General features: G+C 54.4%; 10 protein-coding genes across 10 annotated transcripts; 4 read left to right on the top strand and 6 right to left on the bottom strand.

Moving 5' to 3' along the window:
* Positions 1 to 78: 78 nt before the first annotated feature.
* rpl16 (ribosomal protein L16, L13 family) lies at positions 79 to 2,076 on the top strand. The gene is made up of 5 exons (XM_006969293.1): positions 79 to 254; positions 630 to 765; positions 912 to 965; positions 1,028 to 1,286; positions 1,354 to 2,076. Exons 1-5 carry the CDS (start codon positions 234 to 236, stop codon positions 1,490 to 1,492), a joined length of 609 nt encoding a protein of 202 aa, XP_006969355.1. The 5' UTR covers positions 79 to 233; the 3' UTR covers positions 1,493 to 2,076.
* A 760-nt stretch (positions 2,077 to 2,836) lies between these two features.
* Positions 2,837 to 3,463, top strand: TRIREDRAFT_111927 (translocation protein SEC72; the record flags this gene model as incomplete). The annotated part of the gene is made up of 1 exon (XM_006969292.1): positions 2,837 to 3,463. One exon carries the CDS (start codon positions 2,837 to 2,839, stop codon positions 3,461 to 3,463), a length of 627 nt encoding a protein of 208 aa, XP_006969354.1.
* A 1,447-nt stretch (positions 3,464 to 4,910) lies between these two features.
* TRIREDRAFT_69727 (uncharacterized protein) lies at positions 4,911 to 5,237 on the bottom strand (the record flags this gene model as incomplete). Its single annotated transcript, XM_006969253.1, has 1 exon — positions 4,911 to 5,237. One exon carries the CDS (start codon positions 5,235 to 5,237, stop codon positions 4,911 to 4,913), a length of 327 nt encoding a protein of 108 aa, XP_006969315.1.
* Positions 5,238 to 8,712: 3,475 nt separating this feature from the next.
* Positions 8,713 to 9,376, bottom strand: TRIREDRAFT_69777 (uncharacterized protein; the record flags this gene model as incomplete). Its single annotated transcript, XM_006969252.1, has 2 exons — positions 8,713 to 8,969; positions 9,034 to 9,376. The coding sequence occupies 2 exons, from the start codon at positions 9,374 to 9,376 to the stop codon at positions 8,713 to 8,715; spliced, it is 600 nt and encodes a 199-aa protein (XP_006969314.1).
* A 1,629-nt stretch (positions 9,377 to 11,005) lies between these two features.
* On the bottom strand, positions 11,006 to 11,338 carry TRIREDRAFT_111923 (uncharacterized protein; the record flags this gene model as incomplete). Its single annotated transcript, XM_006969251.1, has 1 exon — positions 11,006 to 11,338. The coding sequence occupies one exon, from the start codon at positions 11,336 to 11,338 to the stop codon at positions 11,006 to 11,008; it is 333 nt and encodes a 110-aa protein (XP_006969313.1).
* A 2,589-nt stretch (positions 11,339 to 13,927) lies between these two features.
* On the bottom strand, positions 13,928 to 14,302 carry TRIREDRAFT_69825 (uncharacterized protein; the record flags this gene model as incomplete). Its single annotated transcript, XM_006969250.1, has 1 exon — positions 13,928 to 14,302. One exon carries the CDS (start codon positions 14,300 to 14,302, stop codon positions 13,928 to 13,930), a length of 375 nt encoding a protein of 124 aa, XP_006969312.1.
* Positions 14,303 to 17,402: 3,100 nt separating this feature from the next.
* Positions 17,403 to 18,809, bottom strand: TRIREDRAFT_111922 (adaptor protein complex AP-2, medium chain; the record flags this gene model as incomplete). Its single annotated transcript, XM_006969249.1, has 2 exons — positions 17,403 to 18,415; positions 18,473 to 18,809. 2 exons carry the CDS (start codon positions 18,807 to 18,809, stop codon positions 17,403 to 17,405), a joined length of 1,350 nt encoding a protein of 449 aa, XP_006969311.1.
* A 1,253-nt stretch (positions 18,810 to 20,062) lies between these two features.
* TRIREDRAFT_82074 (uncharacterized protein) lies at positions 20,063 to 21,335 on the top strand (the record flags this gene model as incomplete). The annotated part of the gene is made up of 2 exons (XM_006969291.1): positions 20,063 to 20,807; positions 20,880 to 21,335. Coding segments are annotated over exons 1-2 (1,158 nt in total), but the record flags the coding sequence as incomplete, so codon positions are not given.
* Positions 21,336 to 21,749: 414 nt separating this feature from the next.
* Positions 21,750 to 22,424, bottom strand: TRIREDRAFT_5818 (uncharacterized protein; the record flags this gene model as incomplete). The annotated part of the gene is made up of 1 exon (XM_006969224.1): positions 21,750 to 22,424. One exon carries the CDS (start codon positions 22,422 to 22,424, stop codon positions 21,750 to 21,752), a length of 675 nt encoding a protein of 224 aa, XP_006969286.1.
* Positions 22,425 to 24,550: 2,126 nt separating this feature from the next.
* Positions 24,551 to 26,027, top strand: TRIREDRAFT_69769 (uncharacterized protein; the record flags this gene model as incomplete). Its single annotated transcript, XM_006969290.1, has 3 exons — positions 24,551 to 25,140; positions 25,207 to 25,776; positions 25,856 to 26,027. The coding sequence occupies 3 exons, from the start codon at positions 24,551 to 24,553 to the stop codon at positions 26,025 to 26,027; spliced, it is 1,332 nt and encodes a 443-aa protein (XP_006969352.1).

Genomic DNA, 26,027 nt, shown 5'->3' with positions numbered 1-26,027 from the left:
CATGCCCAATCGGGCAAGCGGGCACAGCGATTTTCTTCCGCTCCTTGGTATCGCGACCACTTCCCTCCACAACCCTCCCAGGGAACGACTAACCCAGCCAAACCAAAGCAAACACACAGCCAGCCAGATTTCTTTCGCCGCTTCGAGGTCGGAGGAAATTTGTGTGTTTTCTTTTCTTTCATCGTTCCTTCTTTCTATTTCTTTTCCATACCCCCCGAAAAGAATCCGAAACGATGTCGTCCTTCGAGTCGGTTGTGAGTATTCACCAGTTTGGATGCACCGTTACCGCACATGTCCTTTCGCCCTGGATCCGAATGTCTGTGGAGTGCCCTGGCAGGGGAGTGGAAGAGAGTGAGGAGGATGCACACGCACAGAGAGAGCAAGACGGGCGCCAGCGCAGATGGCAATGCAGCAGGAAGAGCTTGGGAATGAACACTGGAAATATCGACACGACTTTGCGTTTCTCTGTTTGCGCTGGCGGCAATCGATGCTGCTATTACTTCTCGCGAGCCCTCTTCGCTTCCCTTCCCCCAGGCAGATGCACGACACAGACATCGGTGACGGGAGGAAGACATGCGGAGCTGGCAACCCTCTTGTGGATGATGATGCTAACGGTCTTGCTTCTCCAGGTTGTCATTGACGGCAAGGGTCACCTCCTTGGCCGTCTTGCCAGCATTGTCGCCAAGCAGCTCCTCAGCGGTCAGAAGATCGTTGTCGTCCGCTGCGAGGCTCTCAACATCTCTGGCGAGTTCTTCCGCGCTAAGCGTACGTCGATCCCTCTATCCAGCCTCCGAGTCCGATTCCTGTGCCATCCCTCGAGCTTGAGCCCCCAGCGGCCGCCCAAGACAAGCAATCGCCAGAACGACGACTCGATTCCGCATCAGAAGAGGATACTGACAATCTGCCAACAGTCAAGTACCACGCCTACCTGCGCAAGATGACCCGTTACAACCCTACCCGCGGTGGTGAGTTTGCGCAACTCCAGCTTCCGATGAGGCTCTCTCGAGATATTAACCGGCATTGCCAGGTCCCTTCCACTTCCGCGCTCCCTCCAGAATCTTCTACAAGGCCGTCCGTGGTATGATTCCTCACAAGACCGCCCGTGGTGCCGCCGCTCTGGAGCGCCTCAAGGTCTTCGAGGGTGTCCCTCCCCCCTACGACAAGAAGAAGAAGATGGTCGTTCCCCAGGCTCTCCGTGTCCTGAGACTGCAGCCCGGCCGCAAGTACTGCACCGTTGGCCGTCTCAGCCACGAGGTTGGCTGGAAGTACCAGGACGTTGTTGCCCGGTATGTCTTATTCCACCTTGATGTGATCTCGACGATGGAAACATGGAGTCTAACGCAATCTCAACAGTCTGGAGGAGAGGCGGAAGGCCAAGGGCGCTGCCTACTACGAGCGCAAGAAGGTTGCTGCGCGACAACTGACCGACGCGAAGAAGAACGCCTCTGTCAAGGAGGAGACGGCGAAGGCCCTCGCGGCTTATGGCTACTAAGCTGGCCATTCCTCGGCTCCCCGCGCGGGGGACGCCCTGGTACTTCGCATTGTCTTTTTCTCGTGCGTTTCATTAGATTGGCGCGGCGGTTCACAAAGGAATTACACTTGATCTGCTGAGTGATGGCGAGGGCGGCGGCTTCTTTGGGGCGCGGACGGAAAACTTTCTTCTCCATTTCATTTCCTTGATCCAATATTCTCCTTGTCAGTCGGAACTTGATGGCCCATCCCACAGAAAAAAATAAAGCAACACAGGAAACCCCAACAATCAGCACGGACAAAAAAGGCGATCTCCTCGATATCGGACGTTTCGTGAGGGTGACAGTGGTTGGACTGGACGCGATGTTATAATGTGGTTCTTTGCGCTTGTTCTGCCGCGGTGGGGGGAAATGGAAGATTGGAACTGAGCTGGAGGGGAAAAGTTTTTGCTTCTTCTTTCCGTCTGGCCTCGCGATGGCTTGACACCGCTCAAGGACGCTATTCGCGGCTTATTTGGGGGCAAAAAAAGTGAGTCGGCGACAGGAATTGGGGGACGTGGGAGAGGATGGGCAGTGATGATCATACCCTTTCTCTGAGCAAAAGAGGTGTCTAGCATTGCACAACACTAGGAGTAGACGGAATGATAAATGCTTTGAACAATTCATGACTGGTCTATTTCATGCTGGCTGAGTTGTGATGTGCTTGGAGCGTAAGGAAATGCTGTTGTCACTACATTGGAAAATCATCTCCTACCTATGGCTGCTATGACTGTGGACTATTATCACGTGTCTGTTGTTTTGCTGCTTCTCATCAACCAAGGCAGCTTGACTGTCAACTCTTCAACGCAGGTCCCAACACAAGCTGCTCCTGCAGATTCACGTCACAGCGGTTGCTTCGAGTCCTAACCGTCTCCAAATTGGCATTCCACACTCGACAACACGTCATCAAGCCCATCAAGCTTCGCTACTGGCGAATTACTGTCATCGAAATTCTATCCAGGGTAAGGTGAGCAGCTGTAGATCCAAAAGTCTAACACAGGCCAAGCGTTAGTCTAGCGCCCGTGGAGAGCGACCCCACAGTCAGGTGTCGATAAGATAAGCATCGACTTTTGGCGCAGTGAGAGGTGTCCTCACTGACATGACAGCTAACTCGACATTTGGTGTCTCTCAACCTACTACTTCTCTCGTCACTAAGCACCATCTTAGGTACTGTCGAGCAGTTTCATTTCGCCAGCGCAAATCATAGACATCATATTTGGGCTCTTGCTTTTAGAGATACCGTCCATCGTTACAAATCACAACCCAACAACCCACACCAAACCCTCAAACACCATCGCGACAAGACACCATCACAAACAACATCCACCATGTCGGACCTCGACCACTTCTCCATGCTCCCCATCCACATGGACCCCCAGTCCAAGGCCATCCTCCCCTCGGGCAGCCGGCCGTCGCGCGCCCTCGCCGCCGAGCTGGAGAAGCTCAACGCGCTGCACCGCGCCATCCTCAACATCGAGGTGCCCCCCGGCGCGATCCCGCTGGTGCCGCCGCCTCCGATCCCCGTGAACCCGAAGCGCACGGCCAACGTGTCGAAGCTGCGCGACAGCGGCAACACGGAGTACCGCCGCCAAAAGTACGAGGAGGCGGTCAAGCTGTACACGCAAGGGATCGAGATGGCGCTGCAGCGGCCGCTGTGGGAGCCCGCGGCGCTGGTGAGGGAGGAGGTCTCGATGCTGTATGCCAACCGGGCGCAGTCGCACATGGCCATGGGCAACTGGCCCGAGGGCGCGGTCGACGCCGAGGCGAGCGTGGAGGCGAGGAGGGTCGGCAATGCAAAGGGGTGGTGGCGGAGGGGCAGGTGCTTGACGGAGATGGGCAGGCTGGACGAGGCGCGGGAGTGGGTCAAGAGGGCGCTGGAGATGGAGGGCGAGGAGGCGGACCTGGTGTCGTTGCTGAAGGATATCGAGGAGCGGATTGACAAGGCGCGGGCGTAGAGCGGCTGCGCTGACGTCAAGGCCTCGGAGGGCATCACGAAGAAGAAGAAGAAGAGGAGTAAGGGGAGGGCGCGCAAGGCAAAGGCGCAGAGGTCTTCGGAAGAGAACCCTGAGGGCGAACACTGAGTGAGTGAGATGATGTGCGATGTACGATTTGTTGGACGGTGCTTCGCGAGCAAGGGATGGGTTGATTGGATGGCGTTGGGAGTACTATTCGAGTTTGTATCTTTTCATTCTGATTTGGCACTTTAGTGAAAACCACTAGATGGTGAATGGGCATTGGTATCCTGGAGACTGGTGTCACGCATTGTTCTTGTTGGCTTAATCGTGGGAATGGCACACTGATGTGCCATGTTTTCACTTCTTCCTTATGTGGAGGAGGAATTGTACACTGGAAGCAAGAAACAAACATCATCTTGAATTGAGACATGGCCTCACGGACCACCACGACGGATGCAAAACGTTGTGCGGAGCTGCTGTGACACCTAAAATTTGACGTTGGTTTGTCAAATGGTGGGAAATGAGATGAGATGAAGATGTCGTAACCCACTCATCGACCGACGGGAACGCTCTCGATCGATAGTATGACTATCCTCCCTTGCATACAGGTGGGCAAGCCACGATCTTTTTTTTTTTCTAACGCCGGGGAGATGATTAGCTGGAAATGAAATATGACAAGGGCAGCCGTGGTAGAGCTAAGGACTGAAAAATAAGGTAGAAACCAGTTCCATTCTAGATAAATACTTTCAGTGTAATAGATCATGAAGGCAGAGACAGAGACAAAGACAATGCAGTTTCTTTCTAGCGCTATGTATAAACAAGGAATAAAGGAAATAAAACAGAAACAATGGATTCCATTACACATGACGTGTCTTGCCAGCAGAGGCCACAAAACACAACTAAACGTAGCTTCCCAGCACTAGATAACTCCCCAATGACTACCTTGTATATGTGGTATACTGTCTGCACGCGCGACATGCCCTCTTTCAGCTACTGCCCCCCCAACCGCTCTGACCCTATCCGACAAGACTGAGAAATTTTCCGCATAATGAGACAACAGAGACACAAAAGGAGCTATGAGATGAGACCAAGATGGTGGATGGCAGAGAGATGAGGTTTATCGTATTGACGCAAGGGGTATATGTGACATAAAGTCGAATCTTTCATGTGCATCTGAGCGTATGAGCGTATCGGGGTGAAATGGCTGTCGCGGTGATCTGGCCTTCTCCTTGGCGCAAGAAAGATGTTCGGGCAATGAATGCCTGTTGCTTTCCAAATGCCAAGGTGGAAGGTGGGTTGTGGTGAAAATCGCCAGATTTGTTTCGTCCGCAAGGTTGGATCGGAGAAGAATTGCTTTTCCAAGGCACCGAGGCAGAGGGTAGAATCGCGGCGTCGGACCGAGACGCATCGAGCAGCTCAAGGTTCAAACGAATCAAAGCCGCCGTGTCTACTGCGCCTTCTCGCTGAAGCTCTTCTCAACCGCGGACGTCGTCTTCCTCCGGGGTCGCATGACGGCGTCCTGGCCGCTCATGCGCCGGTCGAGGGCGCGCTCCAGCTTGGCGCCGAGGGCCAGCTTGCTCATCTTCTCGTACTTCTCCTCGGACAGGGTGACGCGCTGCGAGGTCAGGGCCTTGTTCTCCATGCGGTCCAGGCCGGTGGCGATCTCGCGGATTTCGGCGTGCTGCGAGTCGTTGGTTTGGACAGACATGGCGACCGACGGCGCGGCCATGCTGTAGGTGCTGAAGCGGTATGAGGTGCGAGCCTGGAGGGCCATGGTTAGCTGGGAGGTTGCGGGTGGTAGATGAGGAAGAAGAAAAGAAGAGTAAAGGGTGTGTGAGTGTGTGTGAGTGTGTGAATAGCTGCTGTAGTCGGCAAAGCCAAGTTTGCGCGTGGGACAGAACGGGGGCGAGCAGCTAATCTGACACCTCTCCGTAAGGTATTATCGCGCAGGATAACGTGCCGTGAATGGGGGATCCAGGCGCAAGCATGGGGAGAGCAGAACTTACTGAAGGAGCCATGATTGGGCGAGAAGATTCCATAGAAACGGGCATAGTGGTGATGTGTGTGTTTGCCGGAGGGCTGATGGCTTTTAAGAGAGGAAAAGAGCCGAGAGCAGGTGGGAATGTGAAACCCGTCGAGGCAGGGGTTTCTGGCCTAGGCGAATAGTATGAAGCTTGGGTATGAAAAAACGGCGACTAGCACGAGATCAAGGCTCCGTTTTTGTCTCCAGTTGCAAGGCAGACGACAAAGGCGAGCAGAGGGTGAGGGTGAGGGTGAGGGTGAGGGTAAGGGAGTGGGAAGAGGCCAGAGCGCGAGAAGCAAGAAAGGGAGCGAGTAAGTCGAGCGTGATTGGCAAGGGGGGCCAGCGAAGCCGGAATCAATGCTAATGCTGCTGCTGTTGCTGTGCTGGCGGCTGGTGGTTGTCGCAAGCCTGGTGTCAGGTTGAACCGGGTTCGGATTGGCTGTGGGTGTGGAGGAGATGGAGGAGAAACAATCAACTGTGTGTCTGTCCTGTTGGCGATGGTCGAGGGCGGCGAGTCAAACCCAGGATGTGAGATTTGATTTGATGTCGGGGCCAGGGAAGGGGGGGGAAGAAGTTCGGAGTGGAGGATGGCAGATTGCGTCGCGACGGATGCTGGAATTGATGGCTGAAGAGAGGCTGGAAAGAAGCAAGAAGACTCCGTCTATCGCAGCGCGTATGAATGCAGTAATAACAACGTCAAGATCGCAATACTAACACGAGGGTAGGGCGGAAGAGCGAGAGGGAAAAGAGGCGAGGGATGGGGATGGGAGATGATGGGCGCGACGATGGTGGAGCCGGATGGAGATGCAGTAGCACCAGGTTCGTTAGTGGGACGGAGTGGGAAAGGCACCGGCGGTGCTAAGGCGGCTAGGGGGCTCGTGGGGGGGTGGTTAGTGGCCTGGGGGGGCCCTGGACGCGGACGCTGATGGCTGCTGCAGGCGCTGGAGAGTGCTGGGAGGGTGCTGGAGCTGCAGTGGGTGACGGCGGGGTACACGAGGCACAGGTACCGCGCAAACCGGGGACCTTGACGGCCTTCATCCCTCGAGCATGGCTGACATGTGGTGGCTGCAGCTGGAAGCACTCTAGAACAGGTGGTGGACTGCTTGGATGCTTCTAGCCGTGATATCACCAAGGTACTACTGGATGACACTGTACAGTAAAAGACACATGTGCTCGAATGGGTATGACAGCCCTGTCCTTCTGTGTTCGTCATTCAATGCTTGTGATATGGCAGGCTGGCGTGTCACCGAGAACATGTATGTTGCTTTCTGTTGCTTGGGCCGGGAAGCGGCATACATACGAAGGATGAAGTGAAGACGCAGGGATCGTCTGCCTGTGGATGGATGCTTAATATGGGTAGCCATCTTAATGATGTCTTTACTGTACTCAGAGACCACGCAGTTGTCTGCCTCTCTGCCTCAGTTACTGCCATCAGCAATCATCAACTTGGAGTTCCAAGGTCTGATAACCATCAACACGAACCGCGAGTCATGGCTGTTGTAACGGCCCATCCGCTACATCACATCACGAATGCCTGAAAATTTCAGGTCAGCGAACACGTCGCCCATTTCACCATCTTACATACAGCCGCTGGATCTGCATCGTATCGCCTGTCGCACTGCTGCGCTTCCGCCTCTTGCGTCTGCCGTCGTGCCTCTCACAGGCCCCTGTTAGCGGGTACCTGCCAGTCATGTCCCCTAAACGAACACCTCCCAAGGCCTGGAATGACGGCCTAGGTCTGAAAGGAAGGAGCTGCCATGTGCCAGCCGCATGGTCCGACCACCACTTTGATTTCTTACTGCTTTGACTCAGCCATCTTCATCTTCAGGTTTGCTTCACCATTGTGAGCCTGACTGCTTTTCGAACCGACTTCTACCAGACAAATATTGATGATGATACTTACCAATGACAGCAGCCTCAATCCGTCGCCGCGCGCATGATTCTACCATGTCTAATTCATCGCCGTCGCACCACCGAGACTCGCCCAGCCGCTCCCTTGTCCGCAACCTCAACGCAAATCAACTCAACACGAACACGGCAGCAAACACTGCAGACACACGCAAGCATCTGGCCCATCAACAATCCATGCCCATGCCACGTTTTCCCTGCCTCCCTGCCCTGTGTCAGGCCTCACTCTTCAGCCCAAGCGCCATCGCCGAGCCAATCAGCGCGCCACACCATCTGTGACCGACACGGCACGACGAGACCCCTTCACTCGCGCAGGGCATTTTTGCATTCCGCACCAGCGGCCAAGAGGGAAGCGATCCCTGCGCCATCGCACGTGGCTCGGCCAGGGGAGGCTTGAGCTTGGCCGATGCTCTCTTTTCTGCTTGTTGCTCGACCGCAGTTGGCCGTTTGGACGTGGGATGACGAGCCACTGCTGGACGGGATCTTTTGTCGCGTGGGCATCTCTGTCTCTGATGAGAAGCACAAGAGATTTACAGCTCACCACCATTCTGCGGCTGGCGACGGAGCTCCCAAGCTCCCATTGAGATCGGCCCAGCGCTACTGCTAGCACGCATAAACACACTGGCGCCATCACCTAGCCTCTCGTCCTGGTTCGTTTGGTCTTCACCTAGCTCCATGTCACCGCGACATCTCGAGACGGCTCCTCCCACCTCCCCCTCCAAAGGCTGTTCCTCCACGTGTGGGACCGGTTTGTTGCTGTGGCTGCTTGCGTCGGATCTGCAGAGGGTCGGAGTCTGCTACGGCTCGTCTAACCACAGCCCAGGCATCGCGACTCGCTTCATTGCAAGTCCTCGGGATAGCTTCCTACCTTAGCAGTTGGGGTCTTCTTGGCGGATAATGCTGAAACCTATTCAGACGCACACCCGATAGGCAACCGCTTGGGCAACAATCGGCAACGACAGGGCTCATGCTTATCGTCCACCTCTTGTGGTCACCGCTGACGTATCTTTGCAGTTCCGTACAGGCTGCGCCCGGATGCACATCTGCCAAGCGTCAACCTTCGTCAAGATATTGATCACCAAGTACGGCCATGATTGGTGCAAAGCCACTTCAATGCACTAGATACAAACGTTTACATACAGAGTGCAATGGCGAATTCCGACCAGACACACAATAACGACGTATACCAACCCATGATAAACAGACAATCTTGACACATGAGCCTCCCTGGTTGTTGACTGATACATATACAAAGTCCAAAAGAATCTTGGCCACCAACACGGTCATGTAAAGGGCAAAATCTATGCCTCTGATGCTGTCAGCCTCGAGTCTTTGACTTGTGGCTCTTCTTGGACGGCTTGGACTTTTTCGACCGGTAGTCGTATGAACTGCTCGACGACGAAGAGGCTGCCGTGCCGCCAGATTCGGAACCTTTATCAAGCGACAGGCCTTTCATCAGGGCATATGGCGACTCGCACCGATGGGATCTGGACGACGTTCCATACCCAAACTTGCGTGAACGCCCCTTGCGAGACTCCACAACCCGCTTCTCGGGAGAGGGACTGCGACTCGGCCCTGTGGTGTAAGGAAATGTCAGTCAAGCTCTGATGCATTGAAACGGGAACAAGTGGCCACGTACCGAATCTCCTGCAGTCGTCACAGCATCCGTGGTCGCATGTTCTCTGTTCATCGTCCAGCCGCAGCGAGTCCAAGTCGTCCGGGACGTTTGCTATGGGAGCGGAACACCAGCCCTGCGTGTTGGGGCCCTGATTGCATTTGCAGCATATCCAGCTGCCGCCCTTGTCGACAAATTGGCAATTCTTAAGCGGGCACGACAGCGCGCTGGACTGGGCTGGTGCAAAAGAGACGTTGCGGCAGGGCGTCTCGAAGCCCGTCTCCAAGTCGATGTGTGCTGAGGGGCAGTAGTACCAGACGAGCGACGTGTGCGCGCACGAGTGATATCGAGGATGTCCGTGACACATGTTGAGGGACTCTCAAGGAAGAGCAGGTAAATTTGTAAGAGAAGGAGTCTGTCTCGGGCACATCAGCAAGCGAGACGAACTGACGAGGAGAGAGCGAGGCAAGTTTGGCGTTCGGTCTCCTGACGGGGCAGAAGAAGCCTCTCTTATAGAGCATCTGAGGCGCTCTCGACGGCTTGTGCCCATCATACGATCTCCGCACCGGGATCAACACCTCGGGATCGATATACTGCAGTGTAAGGCAGTGCAGGCATCACATTGCCATCGTGACGGCCCTGGATGTCATGTCTGTCCTCCCACTCATCTGCTGTATTTCATCCTTTCGGACGAAATCGAGGCCACGATCATCTCACCACCAAGGGTATTGCCTGTTTGCGGATACGAGCCTCAATCTGGACGAGTGTTGCAGCATTGGTAGACTGCGCCATCGGTGAAACCAATCTGCATTTGTGACACCTCTGCTCGCAGGCATATGCAAGATTCATGGCGGCGAGATCTGGCTCCAAGCTTCGGGATCCCGGGTTCCGGACGGGCCTGGGGATGTGCTTCGAGATTGCCTCGACCCAATGTTTCGGACTGCTGTGGGGTTTCAACTCATGCTGTGTGTGACAATGACAAGATTGACTCTTGACGATCGACCTAGTGGCGAACCCTTTGTGCGAAGCTGCTCCAAGGGCGCTCAGGCTGTGTGGTGAAGAGAGCGGTTCGTCAGTCAAAAGCCTGTTGGTGTTCTCACAAGTTTTCGATAACCGCAAATAGGGATGGGGATCTGCTTCCTGCTCTCTTTTAGCCGGAGCGGGCAGAGCTGATTATGGAGTGAAAGACCAAGGCTACCTCATACCAGGAACCGGATTTGCTTGTTCCGGGTCAAGCCATGTTACGCCTGTACGACTCTGCCCAGCCTCAGGAGAGATTTCCCCGGTCATGTGTCGCAAACGGGGAGATTCCCGTCCCGAATCTCTGGATCTCGGGACGCCACCATCTCTATCATCTCACAATAATGGACAAAAAGTGCTGTCCGAGTCAGTACGATGCGTGATATGGATACAGACCACCGAGGAGATTTGCGACTATTGCCTCTCGACCGCGGCCCTCTCTCCTCTGGTTGGCCCACGACATCCACAAACTATGATGCGCATCTCCGAGATTATTGGGGCTCACGATGCTTTGCATGACAGATTTGACAGGTGGGCTGCCGTGCTTCGATCTCGAGATCGTAATGTCTCACTGCATGTAAGATTGATCTAGGCAGCCGGGGGCTTATGTGGTCTGCGAATGTGCCCCCTGAGAAGCAGCAATGGACAAGGAGTGATGTATTGGGGTGTATCTTCTGACGAGGATGTCAACGAGTATCCTGTGACGAGTCATTATGCGTGCGAAGTATGTCATGGCTGACACAGGACTCGGACTTGCATCGACGTCACTTGGCTTGTAACGATACTGAGGATGTGCTGATGTCGACAGCTTGACAAGAATCGCCATGGTTATTCACGAGTCGAGGGACGGATGGCTCGAGGCAAAAGTGATGCCGGCTTATGCAATATAGTATTATTTTTATCACAAAGATTGATTCGATCTCTGCCCATCTGCTATACTTGTGCAATATCCCAACCCATCCATCATCAACCCCTCTTATAACCCCTGATCCCCCCTCTTGCAAAAAGGACAACATATGTGATCGCAGGTCGTGTACTCATAGTACATCATGGCGCCGCTGCACCGGCCGGTGGTGTTGTGCGTCTTGCCGCACCAGCAGCAGTTCCAGACACCGTCGAGCCTGTTGAAGTGGCACTCGGGCCGGTGGCAGAGGGGGGCGGGCTCGAAGGCGGCCGGGGTCGGGTAGGAGACGACGCGGGACGTCTGGCGCTTGCAGGGGATGCGGCCGCTGGCCTGGGAGTCTGCGCAGTACGACCACTTTTGGGAGGAGTGGCAGCAGATGAGGTCGTATATCAGGAGCTGGCACATGTTGGCTGGTTTGGATAGGAGACGCTGGTTGAAGAGGAGGGGGGAGGGGGGATTGAGGGTGAGGTTGCTGGGAAGTGTTTGCTGTATAGGGATGGAAGATGGGAGAATGAAGGATGGGTGTGGATGGTTTGATGATCGTGGCGAGGAGCTGCTGGAGAAGAAACGAGAGGAAGAGGAAAGTTGGAGCCCTCGTTGACAGTGAGTAGCTGTTGAGCTTTTGGTCTGCTTGTCACGGAGAAGGGCCGTGTTTATTTGGGATTCTATCTCATGGCATTTATAGACATTCACTCACTGCTCCATCTACTGTGACTTTTCTGGACTTGGGGATCTGACTGTGACGATGACGGATGACACTTCTTTGCTTTCCCACGCGCATGATGCACGTATGTCACCGAACGCCGCCTCCTCGCGTAGCAAACCCCGGACAAAGTCGTCAAGAATGACATTTGACGTGATTTTTTTTCCATTGCCCTGTGTGGTTATAGCTCTCTGCTTTGTTGAGCTTGTTTTTTGCTTTGCTTATAATAGAAACATGACATCGACCCGCTTCGCTTGCACTGGCAAATGAATTACTCCCCTGGAAATATTGGTTTTCAGTCTCTATTCTTGAATGGATGGTGGATTGTTGAGCCATTGCATGGAGTGAGAAGAGAGGGACTGAGATGAACAAGAAACGTGGGGTTTGGCCGAGATGGAGAGGGGGGAGATTGAGGAGAGGGGAGCTGGAAAAACGTGGTTTGCTCGGTTGTTGTTTTTGACTGATTGGATGTTGAATGAGATTTTGTGAACGTCAATGGAGACCTATTGGGGGCGTGTGTTCAGGATAAGGATTTTAATTATGGCTTGGGTACCTAGGTTGTATAGAAGTAGGAATTGTTTGCTCTGTTTCAGGGGGGGCCTATTTTTGGGATGGGATGGGATGGGATCATTCGTGTGCTTTCACGGTAAGAGTAGCTTTTTTGGGGGCGAATGGGGTTTGTCATGTGCAGATTTGTGAAGAAGGACGTCAATATAGATGATGAGATGTTCGCTTAGGATATGCTTGATTCGTGCATGCAGTGGCTATCACAGAGGTCGAGATACGATGTCCGGTGACCAGGGAATGATATAAGAGAGGGAAGCAAGGAAGGAATATACTTTATCAATACGCATGTTAGTATAACGTGAGAGAAGGAAGACGTGGAGGATACAAAGAAGGTAGATAGGTGGCGGCCAATGAGGTGGAGGAGAGTCACCGAGAATACATGAGGTAGCAAACTTGGTATGAAGATGAGGAAGCATGTGATAATGAGAAGTGATAAGACACCTTGGGTTCCTGGCGATGGTATTGATAAAGTTTGATAGGCCTGTATTTGTATGGAAGTGCTTCGACGGGGAAAGAAGTTGCTTCTCACCGTCTGTTTATCTCTCTTTCAATTGACTTGCTGCATTGGCGTCCCATTCTTCTTTGTGAGAGCGAAAATGCCTGTCTCCTTACCAAGTCCTCTCTATACAAATCCTGCCTTGTGTCTGCTCTGCTCATGCGGCGGCATGTGCGTGTCCCGCCATCTCCCTGCTTTGACAAGCTACATACCTGGACGACATCTAGTATCTTCCTTCCTCGCCGGCCATCTGTAGCTAGAAAGGAAAAGGGCTGAAAAAAATGCAAAACTTGTGGCGTTTGGCTGAGCTGTCAACTCGAATAAAGGGGGGCGTCTGGAAACCCGGTTCGTGGGTTCATGGATGGGGCGGGGGGGCGTACGCCCTGTTTTTCTTCTCTTCTGCCACTTGATGTACAATAGTACTCCATGTCCATGAATGTATGTAATATGGTATTGTTATGAGAAAGTTTGGTGACTGGGGGATAAGTAAAGGGGGGGGGGGGGGGGGGGGCTGGAGTGGCTTCGAGTGGATGGTTGGGATGGACAGGGATGATGGAGAAGGGTGGGTGGATGTTTGCTCAGGTGTGGTGATTTGCTTCTTCCGCCTCGAAGAAGAGGGGAGGAGGGGCTGGGATGTAGATGGCTGGATTGGTATGGTTTGAGTTGATGGGAGTCCTCTGTCATGGGATGCGTCACGAGCAGTCTGTCCAAGTAATGCCGCTGGCTGTCGCCTTGATGCAGATGTAGATCTTGAAAAATTGAGACCACGTTCGGGATCGAGTCAGAGGGAATAGAGAATAGATGAAGACAATTCAATAATTGTGCAAACACTAGGCAAAAATAATGAACAAATAAATTATCCGCCAAACAGAGAGAACCTCACCATAAACCAACACCTACTCATACAAGTTGACCTCCAAGCGGATTCCAGGGACAAGCAAGCAGACAAGATCTGAACGACAACGGACCAGGCATCCCTCATCACGTCACAGATTTGGGTCCCCTGGCTAGGTAGCTGGTGCTTGTTCTTGGCAATCCGTGTGGCGTCCTCAACTGAGACATTGCTCGACTTTGTCCCCTTTCCGCCCCCAAGTCTGGGCCCTTTTCATGGCCGCTAGCCTGCTGCTTGCACAAAGCCCCCCCCTGGCTTGCGCAGAACCCCAATTCCCACCTCTTTCCCATAAAGTCATACATACCACAAATCCTCAAAGTTGAAAGATGCAAAGGACTACACATCAGGAGTGCACTTGTCGCAAATGTCGTGATAGCAAAAGGTATCCGGACACCCCTTCTTCCGGTGATGGCACGACCGGTACACGTTCCCCCCGCGCTTGCACTTGCAGCAGACCCATCGCCCATTGAGATCCTGCAGGCGACACGTCCCCGACCTGCAGGCCGGCGAGATGAGGCAGTTGCCCCGCGCGCAGGGATCCTCGCCCGTGTCTTCTGGCGACGCGAAGACGGTGGTGGCCGCACAGGGTGAGTATTGGTTCGTCGCCGGGTTGATGGCCGCCGCGGCGCAGTACGAGTATCGGGGCACCAGGCTGGCCGGGTGCGTGCAGGGGAGCTGGTGGTGGTAGTGGACGAACGAGTACTGGCACATGCTTGCCCTCCTTTCTTCCTTTTTCGTTGTGCGTCCTTCGTATCTGGGTCTGGCACAAGATCTCAGGTCGGAAAAGGAGGGGAGCCGAGACCTGCTGAGACAGCTGAGTCCGAGGAGGGCTCGGGATCGGCGTTGCACAGCGAATACGGACCCGTCTCGGCACAATGTCCTGTTTCTGCTCCGCAGCCCGGATGGCTTTGGGCAGGCGACGACGTGTTGACGCGGCTGAGATGCCTGACGGCTCGCAGCACAGACAAGTGGCTTTATTGATTCTGCTTTGTGTCTCCTGAAGGCCGGTTAGGGGCGGCTTGTTGATGAGGAGCACGCTGGAGTGTTCGCGGAATGCCTCCGCGGGGATATGGAGGCAGCAGAGCGGGCAAAGTCCCTGAGGCCAGGAGGAGATGCTTGAAGGTGGTGGTTGCCGTCCTGTCTTGTCCTGTTCAACCACGGCTGTCTCGAGGACTGGGCTTGTCCTCCGTCTTCAGCGTCTTCCTCTTACAGATGCGTCTTGTGCCTTCGCACGGCGAAGGGTACACCTTTGGGACCCTGAACACTCCAGACCGGATCTGTTGGACCCTACGGCAAAGGGCCAGGACCAGGACCAGAAACAGTGTCTGTCCTGATAGTCGACAGTACGGAGCTTGACAAAAGGGCAGCAGAGCGTACTGTGGGCTATCGCAGCAGGTCAAAGCCTCTCAGATCTCATACACTCCCGAAGCTCCGTGTCGTTGTTGAAGAGGGGCGGCGATATGATCCGTCCACTGTGCAAAGAATGCACCAGAAGATGAGAGACGTGCAGCGAGGACTAGAACTTGACCTTGTCAGGCAGGTGTTGGGCTGAAGGCTGTAATGATTGTCCCTGTGGATGCTTCGTGCTAACAGTCCATCTCGAACGAGGAGCAGGATCTAGTTTATATTCTCGCCGATGTCTCGATTTCATCTTATCCTGCTGCACGATCAACTGTCAGCATCTTGTCCCCGGCTTTCGCCTACGAGCTGGGACACTTTGTCCATTCCATAAGCCTGAGGTCGAAGCCATTGTAGGACTGGCCCCCCCGGGGACGGCGGGAGTTTGCCATGTGCTTACCACCGTCCTCATGGAGCCATGTCTCCGAGGATGCTGGCGATGGACGCAGAGCCTGACGCAAGAATAAGACCACTTTGCCTCGGCGCCGAAAGAGGGGAAGCACAGAGAATAAGACATTTCTGATCTCCTGATATTCAGACAGCGGGCGGATAGTCAGAGGGGAGAAGAGTGGCTTGAGGATAATCTCAGAGCCCACAGCCCGCATAAGGTATCGCGGCTGCATTGAGTGAGCGGCGGGGAGCCGTGTGGCTTGCTCGCTGCATATCAGGCAATGTTGGATATGTCCTGGCTGGGGGTTGGATTCACGGAGGCTTCGTAGGAGACGAATATCTGTCCGAGAAGGAGACGATGAAAATCCTTCTAGAAGCTTGCTGATAGCTGTAGTTGTCGTCGGGTTACCAAAATACGGTGACGCCTGTCTCGTGGGAAATCGCAGGTGCTACCAGTGCTGTGTGCTCTTGAAGGGGGAAAATTCGACGCCGTCGGACCACATACGAGAAGAGAACTGCGACTCGTCGTGATACTGTCGGGGGAGATAAGGTTCCATGTGCGGTGGGTAAACGCGCCGCTGGTGTGAAGTTTGCGTAGAAAGTATGAGACATTCAGGTGTATCGATTTGTCCGGATATATGGCTACATCTGGAAACCTCAGCGCCACGACAAGAGATTGACAGGATTGAATGGGCAGGTGGAAGTCAAGCCTCCATAAGGCGTACAGTCCAGCCATGAGCTCGTAGGATATCGTGCTCTCCACGTTGGTGAATCCGGGGTCCGACACTTCCACGCTCAGTCTCGGAGAATGCACATGCTCTGGACATGAGCTGGTGTAACGCAGGGAGGACTGTGCCCAGACGCCGCTTGAGCTGTGTCGAGGAGATGGAGCTGGCCCTTGCTCTGTCTTCTCGGTTATCTTTGCCACTCCCATACGATGCCCCCTGTCTGGTACTTCGAGATGATACCAGCCGAGTTGGTTGATGCCGCCATAGGGGTTCTTTGACCGGCTTGGAAACTATCACATCGACTTCGAGGTCAACATAGAGGCCAAGTGACAGTCACACAGTAACGTTGTAGAAAGGAAAGCACGCGGGTTGCCGATCCAAGGCGCACCGTCACACCCACAGGAAAGAATCATTCGTGGCGTCGTCTGATGGTACACGCGGGGCTCGAATCTGCTTATGAAGAGATTCGGAGGGTGAAAGGTCGTGTTGCTTTGCCAACTTATCTCTTCCTTCCATCCTTCTAGTGCCTGAGTATAGTCCAAACCACGTGCGAGTTGGCCGACCCGTGGTTGCCGTGGCAAAGAACTGTCCCTCGGCGGACTGGATTCAGCTGGGATTGAGCATTTACTGCCAGGGGTAGGGACAATGAAAGAAAAGGATGTTGAGCCTTGACGGAGCACTGTTTCGGACCGAATAGAGGATGACTGAATCATGCTCAGACTCTGTCAGAATAAACGGCAACTAGCCGATGGCTATTGAGTGATGCCCGGGTCCGTGATGATGTCAAGCAGAGAAGATGTGAGGAGCAGACTTGCCGAACCCGGATTGGGCAACGTAGACGGGTAAGAGGGGGATCTGACATATTTTCTGCAGCCAGCCGCGGAGGGATCCGAGGCGCATGCAGCACAGAAGGGGGCCTGTCAAAGTCAACGTGTCACAGACCTTCTGCGCTGAGACCAGCATGAGCTCGTACCTCGGCGCGTAAGAGTCTCGAGAGCATCGTGATCCAGTGGCCGACTTTGTAGAGGCATCACACAGAGTTGAGCCAGCCAAGACTGCACCAGCCGTAGTCGCGCCGCCGCCATGGAGATTGCACATGTGCGAGCTTGTATACAGCCTCGGCTGCGGGAGAGAAGATGCTGAAGCCCTGCTGAGAGTGAGGGTGATTATACTGATGGTGAAATTAGAATGCAATGATATTATAAGCTTTTGCCCGAGTAACCCTTCAACGCCATACATGCCAGAAAATCCATCGTGATACAGTCCAGATGCTTCAAAATCTAGAGGAACTAAGGTTAGCATAGTAGGGAGGCCGAGGTCCGGGGGGGGGGGACGTACCTTATTTCATATGAACCTGCCCTCGTCATATACCGCACCCATTTGACGCTCGAGTAGTTGCTCTTCTCAAACACCTTTAGATAGCGCACCAGCAGGCCTGAGCTGGTGAACATGAGCAGGCTAAAGTTCATACTCAAGGGCGGCCGGCTCCACGCCCGCTGGTTTGTCATGCTGGTCAGCAGCGCCTCGGCCGTCAGGACGTATTCGCTCTGGCCGGTGAACCGGCCAATCTTCCAGACAATGACGTTCTCGCTGGGCTCGTACTTGGCCTTGCCCTGGGTGCAGCGCTCGGTGATCTTGGCGGTGTTGAGGGGCGTTGGGATCTTGATGACGACGTTGGTCGCGAAGAGCTTGGAGCCAAAGTTGGCCTTGACGCCGATGCTGTACTCGACCTTTGTGCGGCTGACCTCGTTGACGATGGCGTGCACCTTGAAGGGCAGGTTGACGTTTTCCGTGGCGCGGTAGCGCATCAGCTCGAACTCGCCGTCGGGCGGCACGAAGCTGATGATGCGGTCCGAGTCGAACTTGCCGAGCTTGACGCACTGGTGGAATTGGCAGTCCTCGAGCGTGACGCTGCCGGCCGCGGCCTTGGTGGCCTTGGTGCCCATCTTGTTGCCGCTGGGGAGGCTCAGCAGCCCGTCGTTGTCGAGCAGAAGCCGGTCGTTAAGGCCAAATTTGCACTCGGGTGTGCCGGAGAGGTAGGCGCGCATGATGATTTGGCCCGTAACGTCGGCTCGCAGCACGGCGCCGGTGGCCGACATGAGCAGGTTGACGTCCTCGATGACATCGACAAATGCCTCGTTCTTGCGGTACTTGACGTCTGCTTTGCGCCACGACAGCGCGCCGGTGGCCTGCATTGTGATCTTGGACGTGTCTTCGGGGCGCGACTCGGACTTGACGCCCTCGGTGGTGATGTACATCTTGAGCGTGTCGGTCTCGGTGTTTTGCGGGTATCCAAAGTCGATGATTTCTGTGCATACAAGCGTCAGAGAAGGACTGGAGAAAGAAAAAGCGTGCGCTCAATTACCGTCTAGCAGCTCGTAGACCAGCACAAAGTTGTTCTTGACGGCCTCCTCGTCAAACTTGCCAAAGTACCCCTTTCCCAGCTGGATCAGCCGGTAGAGGAACTCAAAGACCAGCGCGGCATTGGCGTTGCTCTTGGTGATGGCCACCAGGTAGATGTTCTCGTGCTTGACATGGCTGAAGGTGGTGCTGCCCAGCGTCAGGATGGGCGACCGCACCTGGGCGTTGGAGATGACCTGGATGCGGAAGACGTCGGCAAGGCGAGGGCGGCAGTCGTTGCGAAAGGCGCGGAAGATGAGGTTCTCGCCCTTTTGGTTGAAGATGAGCACGCCGGACAGCATTTTGGGCGCTGATGAGGAGGGGGAGAATAAAGGAAAGGGGGAGAAAGGGAAGGGAATGGGAGAGAAGCTGCGAACTGGCGCAGAGAGTCGTCGAAGCTGCTGGGGTCAAAGGTTGTTGGAAAGGTGAGGCTGCGATTAGTGGTTCGCGATTGATTGGAGGTGGACGGGATTCAGGGTGCAGGTGCTGGAGCCCCGCTGAGGCGCGTGACGATGGCGCTAGACGGAGCTGCTACAGGGAGGTTGGCTGCTGGAGTCCCCTGAACGATGACACCCGTGGACCCGACCGGACCTGACAGGTACCTGTAGGTAGAGGTCTGGTAATTGACAGAGAGTGGTACTGCGGGTGCACGCTGATGCGACTTCCTTCAATGACTCTACATTTGCACGTCTACTACTAGGTAGTAAGTAGGTATCAGGCATGAAATCAGAAAGCGAAGAAAATTGCAATAATTTCAGCAAAGATATTGGATCCTTCAAAGATCAGATCGTTCACCTAAGCGGGCAGCTCGACGCTTCTGGTATTGGCAGCCCAGCTTAAGCTACCTAGGTACATCTAGGTACCAGCCTCTGAGAGCATCCAGTTGCCTTACATGCGTCAAGCCTCAAACCTGCATTAGCTCATGGCAACTCCGGCTTGTGGGCGGGCTCAATTAAGAACCTTGGGCGGTGGCATTCAACAGCTGGAGGCGGAACAAATTGTATATAGCTATAAACAGCATACTCCCATCTTGGGCTTCAAGCATTGAGGATTGGAGCTTAGGTCGGGACGAGGATGGGAGAAGCGTTTGATAAGCGTCATACCATCCTTGCCTATCAATAACAAGTCTTCGTGGCGCAGTTGGCTAGCGCGTCAGTCTCATATTAGACAATATGATCCAAACATCAGTTTGGGCCATCTGAAGGTCGTGAGTTCGAGCCTCACCGAGGACAGTTATTTTTTGCCTTTTTCTCATTCAATCAATCATTGACACATATTCTCGTCATCTTTCGTGCAGTCGGTTGGTGTCAGTGAATGTCGAGTGCATCTCCTTTTTGTCCCCCAATCTGGACCTCACGTTCTCTGTAGTATTTCCACGTGGCAGTGAAACAACACGTGCAGATACCTGCTGTTTGCTTCAGCGACGCTGTTACACGTTGTGGCTGTGCAGTCGTCATTCATCCTCGATACCACTGCTGGATCAGTCAACTCTCTATCTCTCATCTTGTCTCTATTCCCACCTTAACCCAGCTCAACTCATCTCAATCCTTCTTACATTTGTCAATCCATCTCAGTCCGTCTCATCACACTCTCTCCTCATGTCACAACCATTGGCATTCCCCGAGTCCTTCGTAAAGCCATGGCGCGATCTGCTCCTCTCCAACCAGGAGCAGCGCTCCGGAGACTCCCCCAGCTACAACACTCCTGAAGCCATCGACTCTCTCATGACAACCAGCACGCCCAAGCTGCTCTACGTCGGCACGGGTCACACCATCTTTACACGCGCAATTCTGCCTGCTATTGCCTCAGCCAAATACTCGGTCCATTTCGTGACGTGCTACTGGGCTGCCTCCCCGTCTCTCGACGGCCTGCGCCAAACGCTCGTCAAGCTGGCTGAGGCGCGATCAACATCATCAGAGGCTTTGCCTACGCTGCGAATAAGCATTGGATTCTCGTCTTGGGGACTGTTTCAGAAACTATTTCACACGGCGTCGCCAGAGGGTTACGTCTATCCGCCTTCAAAATGGGCACACCTGGGTTTGCCGGACGAGGAGACGCTGAGAAAGGGCGGCATCGAAATGACGGTCAAGAGCCTCTTCTTTACGCCAATCAGTGTCATGCACCCGAAGTATGTCATCGTCGATGAGTCCAAAGCGTGGGTTCCGAGCTGCAACGTGAGTTGGGAGAGATGGTTCGAGGGATGCGTGGAGCTGGAGGGCGAGGTTGTCGATAGACTGCTGTCTTTTCATGCCAGAGTCTGGGGAGCATCGAAGCCGCTGAGCACCGACGATGTAGAGCTGGTCAGGAGGCAGGAGATGACGAATGAAGGCCGGAGAAGGGATGTTGATGAAGAGATGGACGCAGTGGACGAGACATCAAGCTCATCGCCGATGAACAACAAACAGGCCGACGACGATGGCTCGGCCACTCAATGCATTTGCTTTTCCGGTATTTCACCGTCTCCGACCATCTTTCTCCCGTCGCCACATCACAGAAACCCGAGATTCAGCTTCTTTCCCTTCTTTTCTCAGTCCAACCCGCCCATGACGCCGCTCAATGCTGCGCTGCTTACCTTATTTGCCAATGCTCGTCATGATATCAATATCGTCACGCCGAACCTAACGTCATGGCCGGTCATGGACGCTCTTCTGGACGCACTGTCTCGCGGAGTCAACGTTCATGTACGCACGGCCCGGAACATGATGGTTATTGAGCAGCTTGTCACGGCCGGGACAACAACGTCGTGGTGTATCCGAAAGTTTGTGAAAAAGTACCAAGCGTTGTGTAAGCGATCACGACGGAATGACATAGAAGCACAATCAACGTCTCCTGGGCAGCTAGAGATTCTATACTACAAACAGCTTGAAGCTAGAGCAAGCCTTGAAGACGAGCCCGTCTTTAGCCACTTCAAGATGACAATGGTGGACGGCGAGTATCTGGTGCTGGGCTCGGGCAACATGGATAGAGCCAGTTGGTGGACGAGTCAGGAGATTGGCGTGCTGTTTTACATGCCTGGCTTTACGGAGAGGCGAGTGTGGGAGGATGTGCTGGAGAAGAGAGCCGAGGTGGTGTTTCGCAGCAAGGGGGAAGCCTGAGTTGTGGCCTAATTTTTGGAGTTTTGGCTGCATGTTAAGAGCAGCGTCTCCGGAAGAATACCCTGGTTTTGCATGTTAGGATGGGAGCCTCATCTACATCGATCTATACACGATAGCTATAGTACTATCTTTGCTTCAATATCTAGCTCACGCTTGTTCTTCAGCCTTGACCCTCTCAAAGACCTTGACAAACTCAGTGGCATCCTGCGCACCGCTCAGCCTATACTTGCCCTGGATCGTGTAGTCCGGCACGCCGCTGATGCCCCTGAGCCGCGCCGTGCCCGCAGCGGCATCAACCTCTTCGCCTCCCTCATCGCTCTCAACAATGGCCTTGTTGAACTCCTCCTCGGGGATCCCAGCTCCCTTGGCCACATCCCGGAGGACGTCGTAGTCAGTAATGTCCTTTTCGTTCTCAAAGTACGCCGCAAACAGTCCGTCGACGACCTTGAGCTGCGTCTCCTCGCCATGCTTGCCCCCGAGATGAATCAGCCGGTGCCCGTCCCGCGAGTTTCCCACCCTGCCGCCAAACTTGAAGTGGATGCCCAGGGGCTCGCCGACGGCGCGCAGCCGCTCCTGGATCATGGCGGTGCGCTCGGCGCCGAAGCGCTGGACGTAGTAGCCCTGCTTGTCGATGCTGTGGCCGGGCCCGCGGGGGCTGTCGGGGTTGAGCTGGAAGGGCGCGTAGCGGACGGAGAAGGTGTCGGACGAGTTTGAAGGGTGGCGCTGGAGCCAGAGTTGCTGGGCGCGCTGGACTTGCTTGCGGCCGACGTAGCACCAGGGGCAGACGATGTCTGAGACGACGTCGATGCGGAAGTGCGTCATGGCTGAGGTGAGTTGATGGTTGATAGCTGATGGTGAGAGTGACGGATGATCCTTGTCGGTTTGTGTGTGTGTGTGTGTATGGATCAAGATGTTGGCTGATCAGAAGTGTGTCTGAAGCAGTTCAGATGACTTTTGTCGCAGGGATTTCGAGTCTGATGAGCCGTGATAGGGAACGAGGTGGAATCCCAGAATGAAGCAGAATGGATAGATTGGACAAAGTGCAACAAATCTCACAATCATTATCAATGACCATCGCAGAAACTTGCCATTTATACAGGGATCCTCCACAAACACGCACAACTACCCGAACCCACGGCTTACACCACGCAGTCCCACCAATGCCTCGGAGCCAAGAACCAAAAGTCCATGGACGGTTTTCTCCTGCTTTTCTTCGCTCGGTTTCGATTTGAAAGCAGGAAACCCACTTTGTTCTTAGAGGTGGGAGGGGGGCCGTGATAATCGAGGCCTTGCCCCGGCGGGAAACTTGCTCCGTGGCTGGATGGAGACGCTCCGGTGGTATGGATAGGGCGGATTTATAATCCAGACGAACCCCTTCTGAGGTGTTCTGCGGTGCTTCTATGTATGAGCCCTACCTATCGTGTGTCATTCCGTAGTGGAGGGTAGCTTAGTTGAGCCACAGACGGCTGTTAGTGGGCGGTTCGATGGTGACGGTGGCTTGGGTGGGATGGATCGTAATTGTGCTGGTTTCGTCAGTCGATTGAGGAAAAGAGATACTAGAAACAATCGATACGCTTGTAGGTCCGCCAGGTAATACGATAGAGACATAGGTGGCCAATACACAAACGACAGGGTGACCCTGCCGAAACTGAAGTTTCACGAGAAATTTAGCATCACTAAAGTCAGGCTTGCAGAGTACAGACTCAGCATTACATGCCTAGTCTACTAACTAGTAGTGGTACTCTGTGGGATGCTAATGCTTCCAAGACAACTGCCGCCTGTCAAAGTACGGTCTCTTCACTTCTTTCACTCCTCCGGGCTGCAGGGTCGTATCTGCGCCTCACAGGCATCGAAGCCGTAAGAGCGGGCTGCCGGATCAGCTCCGTCCGGCCTATCGGCATATTGCGTATTGATGGTTCCGAACTCCGGTTGCTTCGGCTGTAACCAGGAGGGTGATGTGTGAGGGGGACGGCAATTGAGGGTAGAGCGGCTTTGGAGTGCTTTGATATGGCATGATGCTTCGTAGCTCTGTCTCGCAGAGCAAAGAGGATTGAGGCAGGTTCAACAAACGCATCTCTTGGTCTCATACAGTACGATACTCTCACTACTCTCCATCCAAACGTCAAGACTATGACCCACAGCGGGCAAGAATCGCCACCGCGGCTTGTCATTGAGATAGTATGAGTGTGTGAGTACTGATCATAGATCTATGGGTAGCCCAGCAGCACACAGAGGCTAACCGGGTACCAACTAGTACAGTATGCAGCTTCTGGAAGTTCGTAAACACACACAGTCGTCATTGCGCACTCTGACGAGTTGTCTGTTGCTTACAGTAAATCGACTTGGACAAGAGTGTGTTTGAAAGCCTCTATTGAGAGCCTGCCGGTGGGAGTTGCAAACCCCAAACGGCTTCTCCCATCCACAAGCCACACTCTATCTGTCACTTTAGCTGCTTAGCAGTCGAGGCTCTCCAGCCGGACGTAGATGGAATCTTCTCCATTTCCAAGCCGGACCAACAGCCCTGCCGCTTTGCTAGGCCCGGCTCTTGTCCCGATTCTCAGCCCATTCTCATGCTCCACCCACATTTCGACGGCCATGAAACGCAGAGAAGCATGTTTTTTTGCGGCTTATCAAGAGATGTGTGATCATCAGCATGAGCATGGCGTCGGCATTTTGCATTGATCGTGCCCGTGCCCAGGGGCCACATGGGCCGGGGGTGGCTCTTTGGTGATCGGTCGTCTCCACTGACTCGGTGTCCAGAGAACAGGTATCCAGTCTTTACTGGGACCACTCGAGTGTCATAAAAGGACAGCGTTTCCCTCGTCCAGAAGCTCTCCGCAAGAAGCAAGACCAGCAACATCGATACCCCTTTTGCATCGTCCCTTACCTATATACCTTATCTATATACATACCCATAAAGCACAACCCTTCGGTCACAATCAGTCACCATGTCAGTCAGAAGCCAACCGTCTGAAAAGGTCGACCCTGCGCCTCTCGGCCAGCCCCTCGAGTTCGAGTTCAGCGGCAAGGTCGCCAAGAACCGCTTCCTCAAGGCCGCCATGTCCGAGCTGCAGGCCAGCTGGGACGCCAAGGACCTCACCAAGCGCGGCATCCCGCCCAAGGAGCTCGTCGAGCTGTACCGGCGATGGGGCGAGGGCGGCTTCGGAGTCATCCTGCTCGGCAACACCATGATCGAGTACGACCAGCTCGAGAACGCCGGCAACCACATCATCCCCCGGGACGCCCCCTTCTCCGGCGAGCGGTTCGAGCGGTTCAAGGAGATTGCCGCCGCGGCCAAGGCCCACGGCTCCCTTGTGTACCCGCAGCTGAGCCACCCGGGGCGACAGGTTCAGGAGTACATCCAGCCGAACCCCATTTCTGCCAGTGACGTTCAGCTTGTGGGCTCGGCCTTTGGATCGTTTGCCAAGCCGAGGCCGATGGAGAAGGAGGACTTTGAGAATGTCATCAATGGCTTTGCCCACGCGGCCGAGTACTGCTACAAGGCTGGCTTTGATGGTGTACAGCTTCACGCCGCACAGTGAGTATCCATTCTACTTGACGAGATATTATATACAACACAGATATGATACTAACAGCTCGGCAGTGGCTACCTCCTGGCTCAGTTCCTGGCGCCGTCGACCAACCGGAGAGACGACGAGTACGGCGGCCCTCTGCAGAACCGCTCCAGGCTCATCTTTGACATCACAAAGGCCATCCGCGCCCGCGTGCCGGACAAGTCCTTTAGTCTCGCCATCAAGCTCAACAGCGCCGAGTTCCAAAAGGGCGGCTTCTCGCCCGAGGAGTGCAGAGAGCTCTGCGCCGAGCTCGAGAAGAGCGGCTTCGACTGGGTCGAGCTGTCCGGCGGCACCTACGAGGCCCTTGCCTTTGAGCACAAGCGGGAGACTACCGTCAAGCGGGAGGCCTTCTTCATCGAGTTTGCCGAGATGATTGTTCCCCAGCTGAAGAAGACCAAGGCGTACGTCACTGGCGGCCTGCGGACGGCGGCTGGTATGGTCAAGGCGCTGGAGTCGGTTCACGGAATCGGTTTGGGACGACCGGCTGCTCACGAGCCTGAGCTGCCGCAGAAGATCCTCGATGGGGTTGTTGAGGGGGCCATCAAGCCGGTGTTTGGCGAGAGCAACTTTATGTTGACCAACATGGCTGCTACTGCACAGTGAGTCTCCCCCCCCCGCAGGGCACTTGTTTCGATGTTTTGGATATCATGTACACGTACTGACTGGGCTGTGATGCAGAATGAAACTGATTGGCCAGGGCTATGAGCCTCTCGACTTCAGCCGGCCGGATCATGAAAAGGTCTTTACCGCGGCTTTGGGCAAGTGGATGGAGCTTAGCAAGACAAAGGGTCCGCAGGGTCCGCCTTCAATTGAGGGTTTTGAGTTGAAGCCTTATGGAACTGCCTACTAA

Source organism: Trichoderma reesei (assembly GCF_000167675.1).
Source record: "Trichoderma reesei QM6a unplaced genomic scaffold TRIREscaffold_30, whole genome shotgun sequence".
In the NCBI taxonomy this organism is placed as follows: Eukaryota; Fungi; Ascomycota; class Sordariomycetes; order Hypocreales; family Hypocreaceae; genus Trichoderma; species Trichoderma reesei.
This window is presented reverse-complemented; position numbering and strand designations above follow the sequence as displayed.

Bases quoted from the DNA above. Each gene is read 5' to 3' on its own strand.
- rpl16 (XM_006969293.1), top strand. From the start codon at position 234: ATGTCGTCCTTCGAGTCGGTT. The intron at 966-1,027 runs GTGAGTTTGCGC...CGGCATTGCCAG, and splicing joins TTACAACCCTACCCGCGGTG to GTCCCTTCCACTTCCGCGCT. The intron at 1,287-1,353 runs GTATGTCTTATT...CAATCTCAACAG, and splicing joins TACCAGGACGTTGTTGCCCG to TCTGGAGGAGAGGCGGAAGG.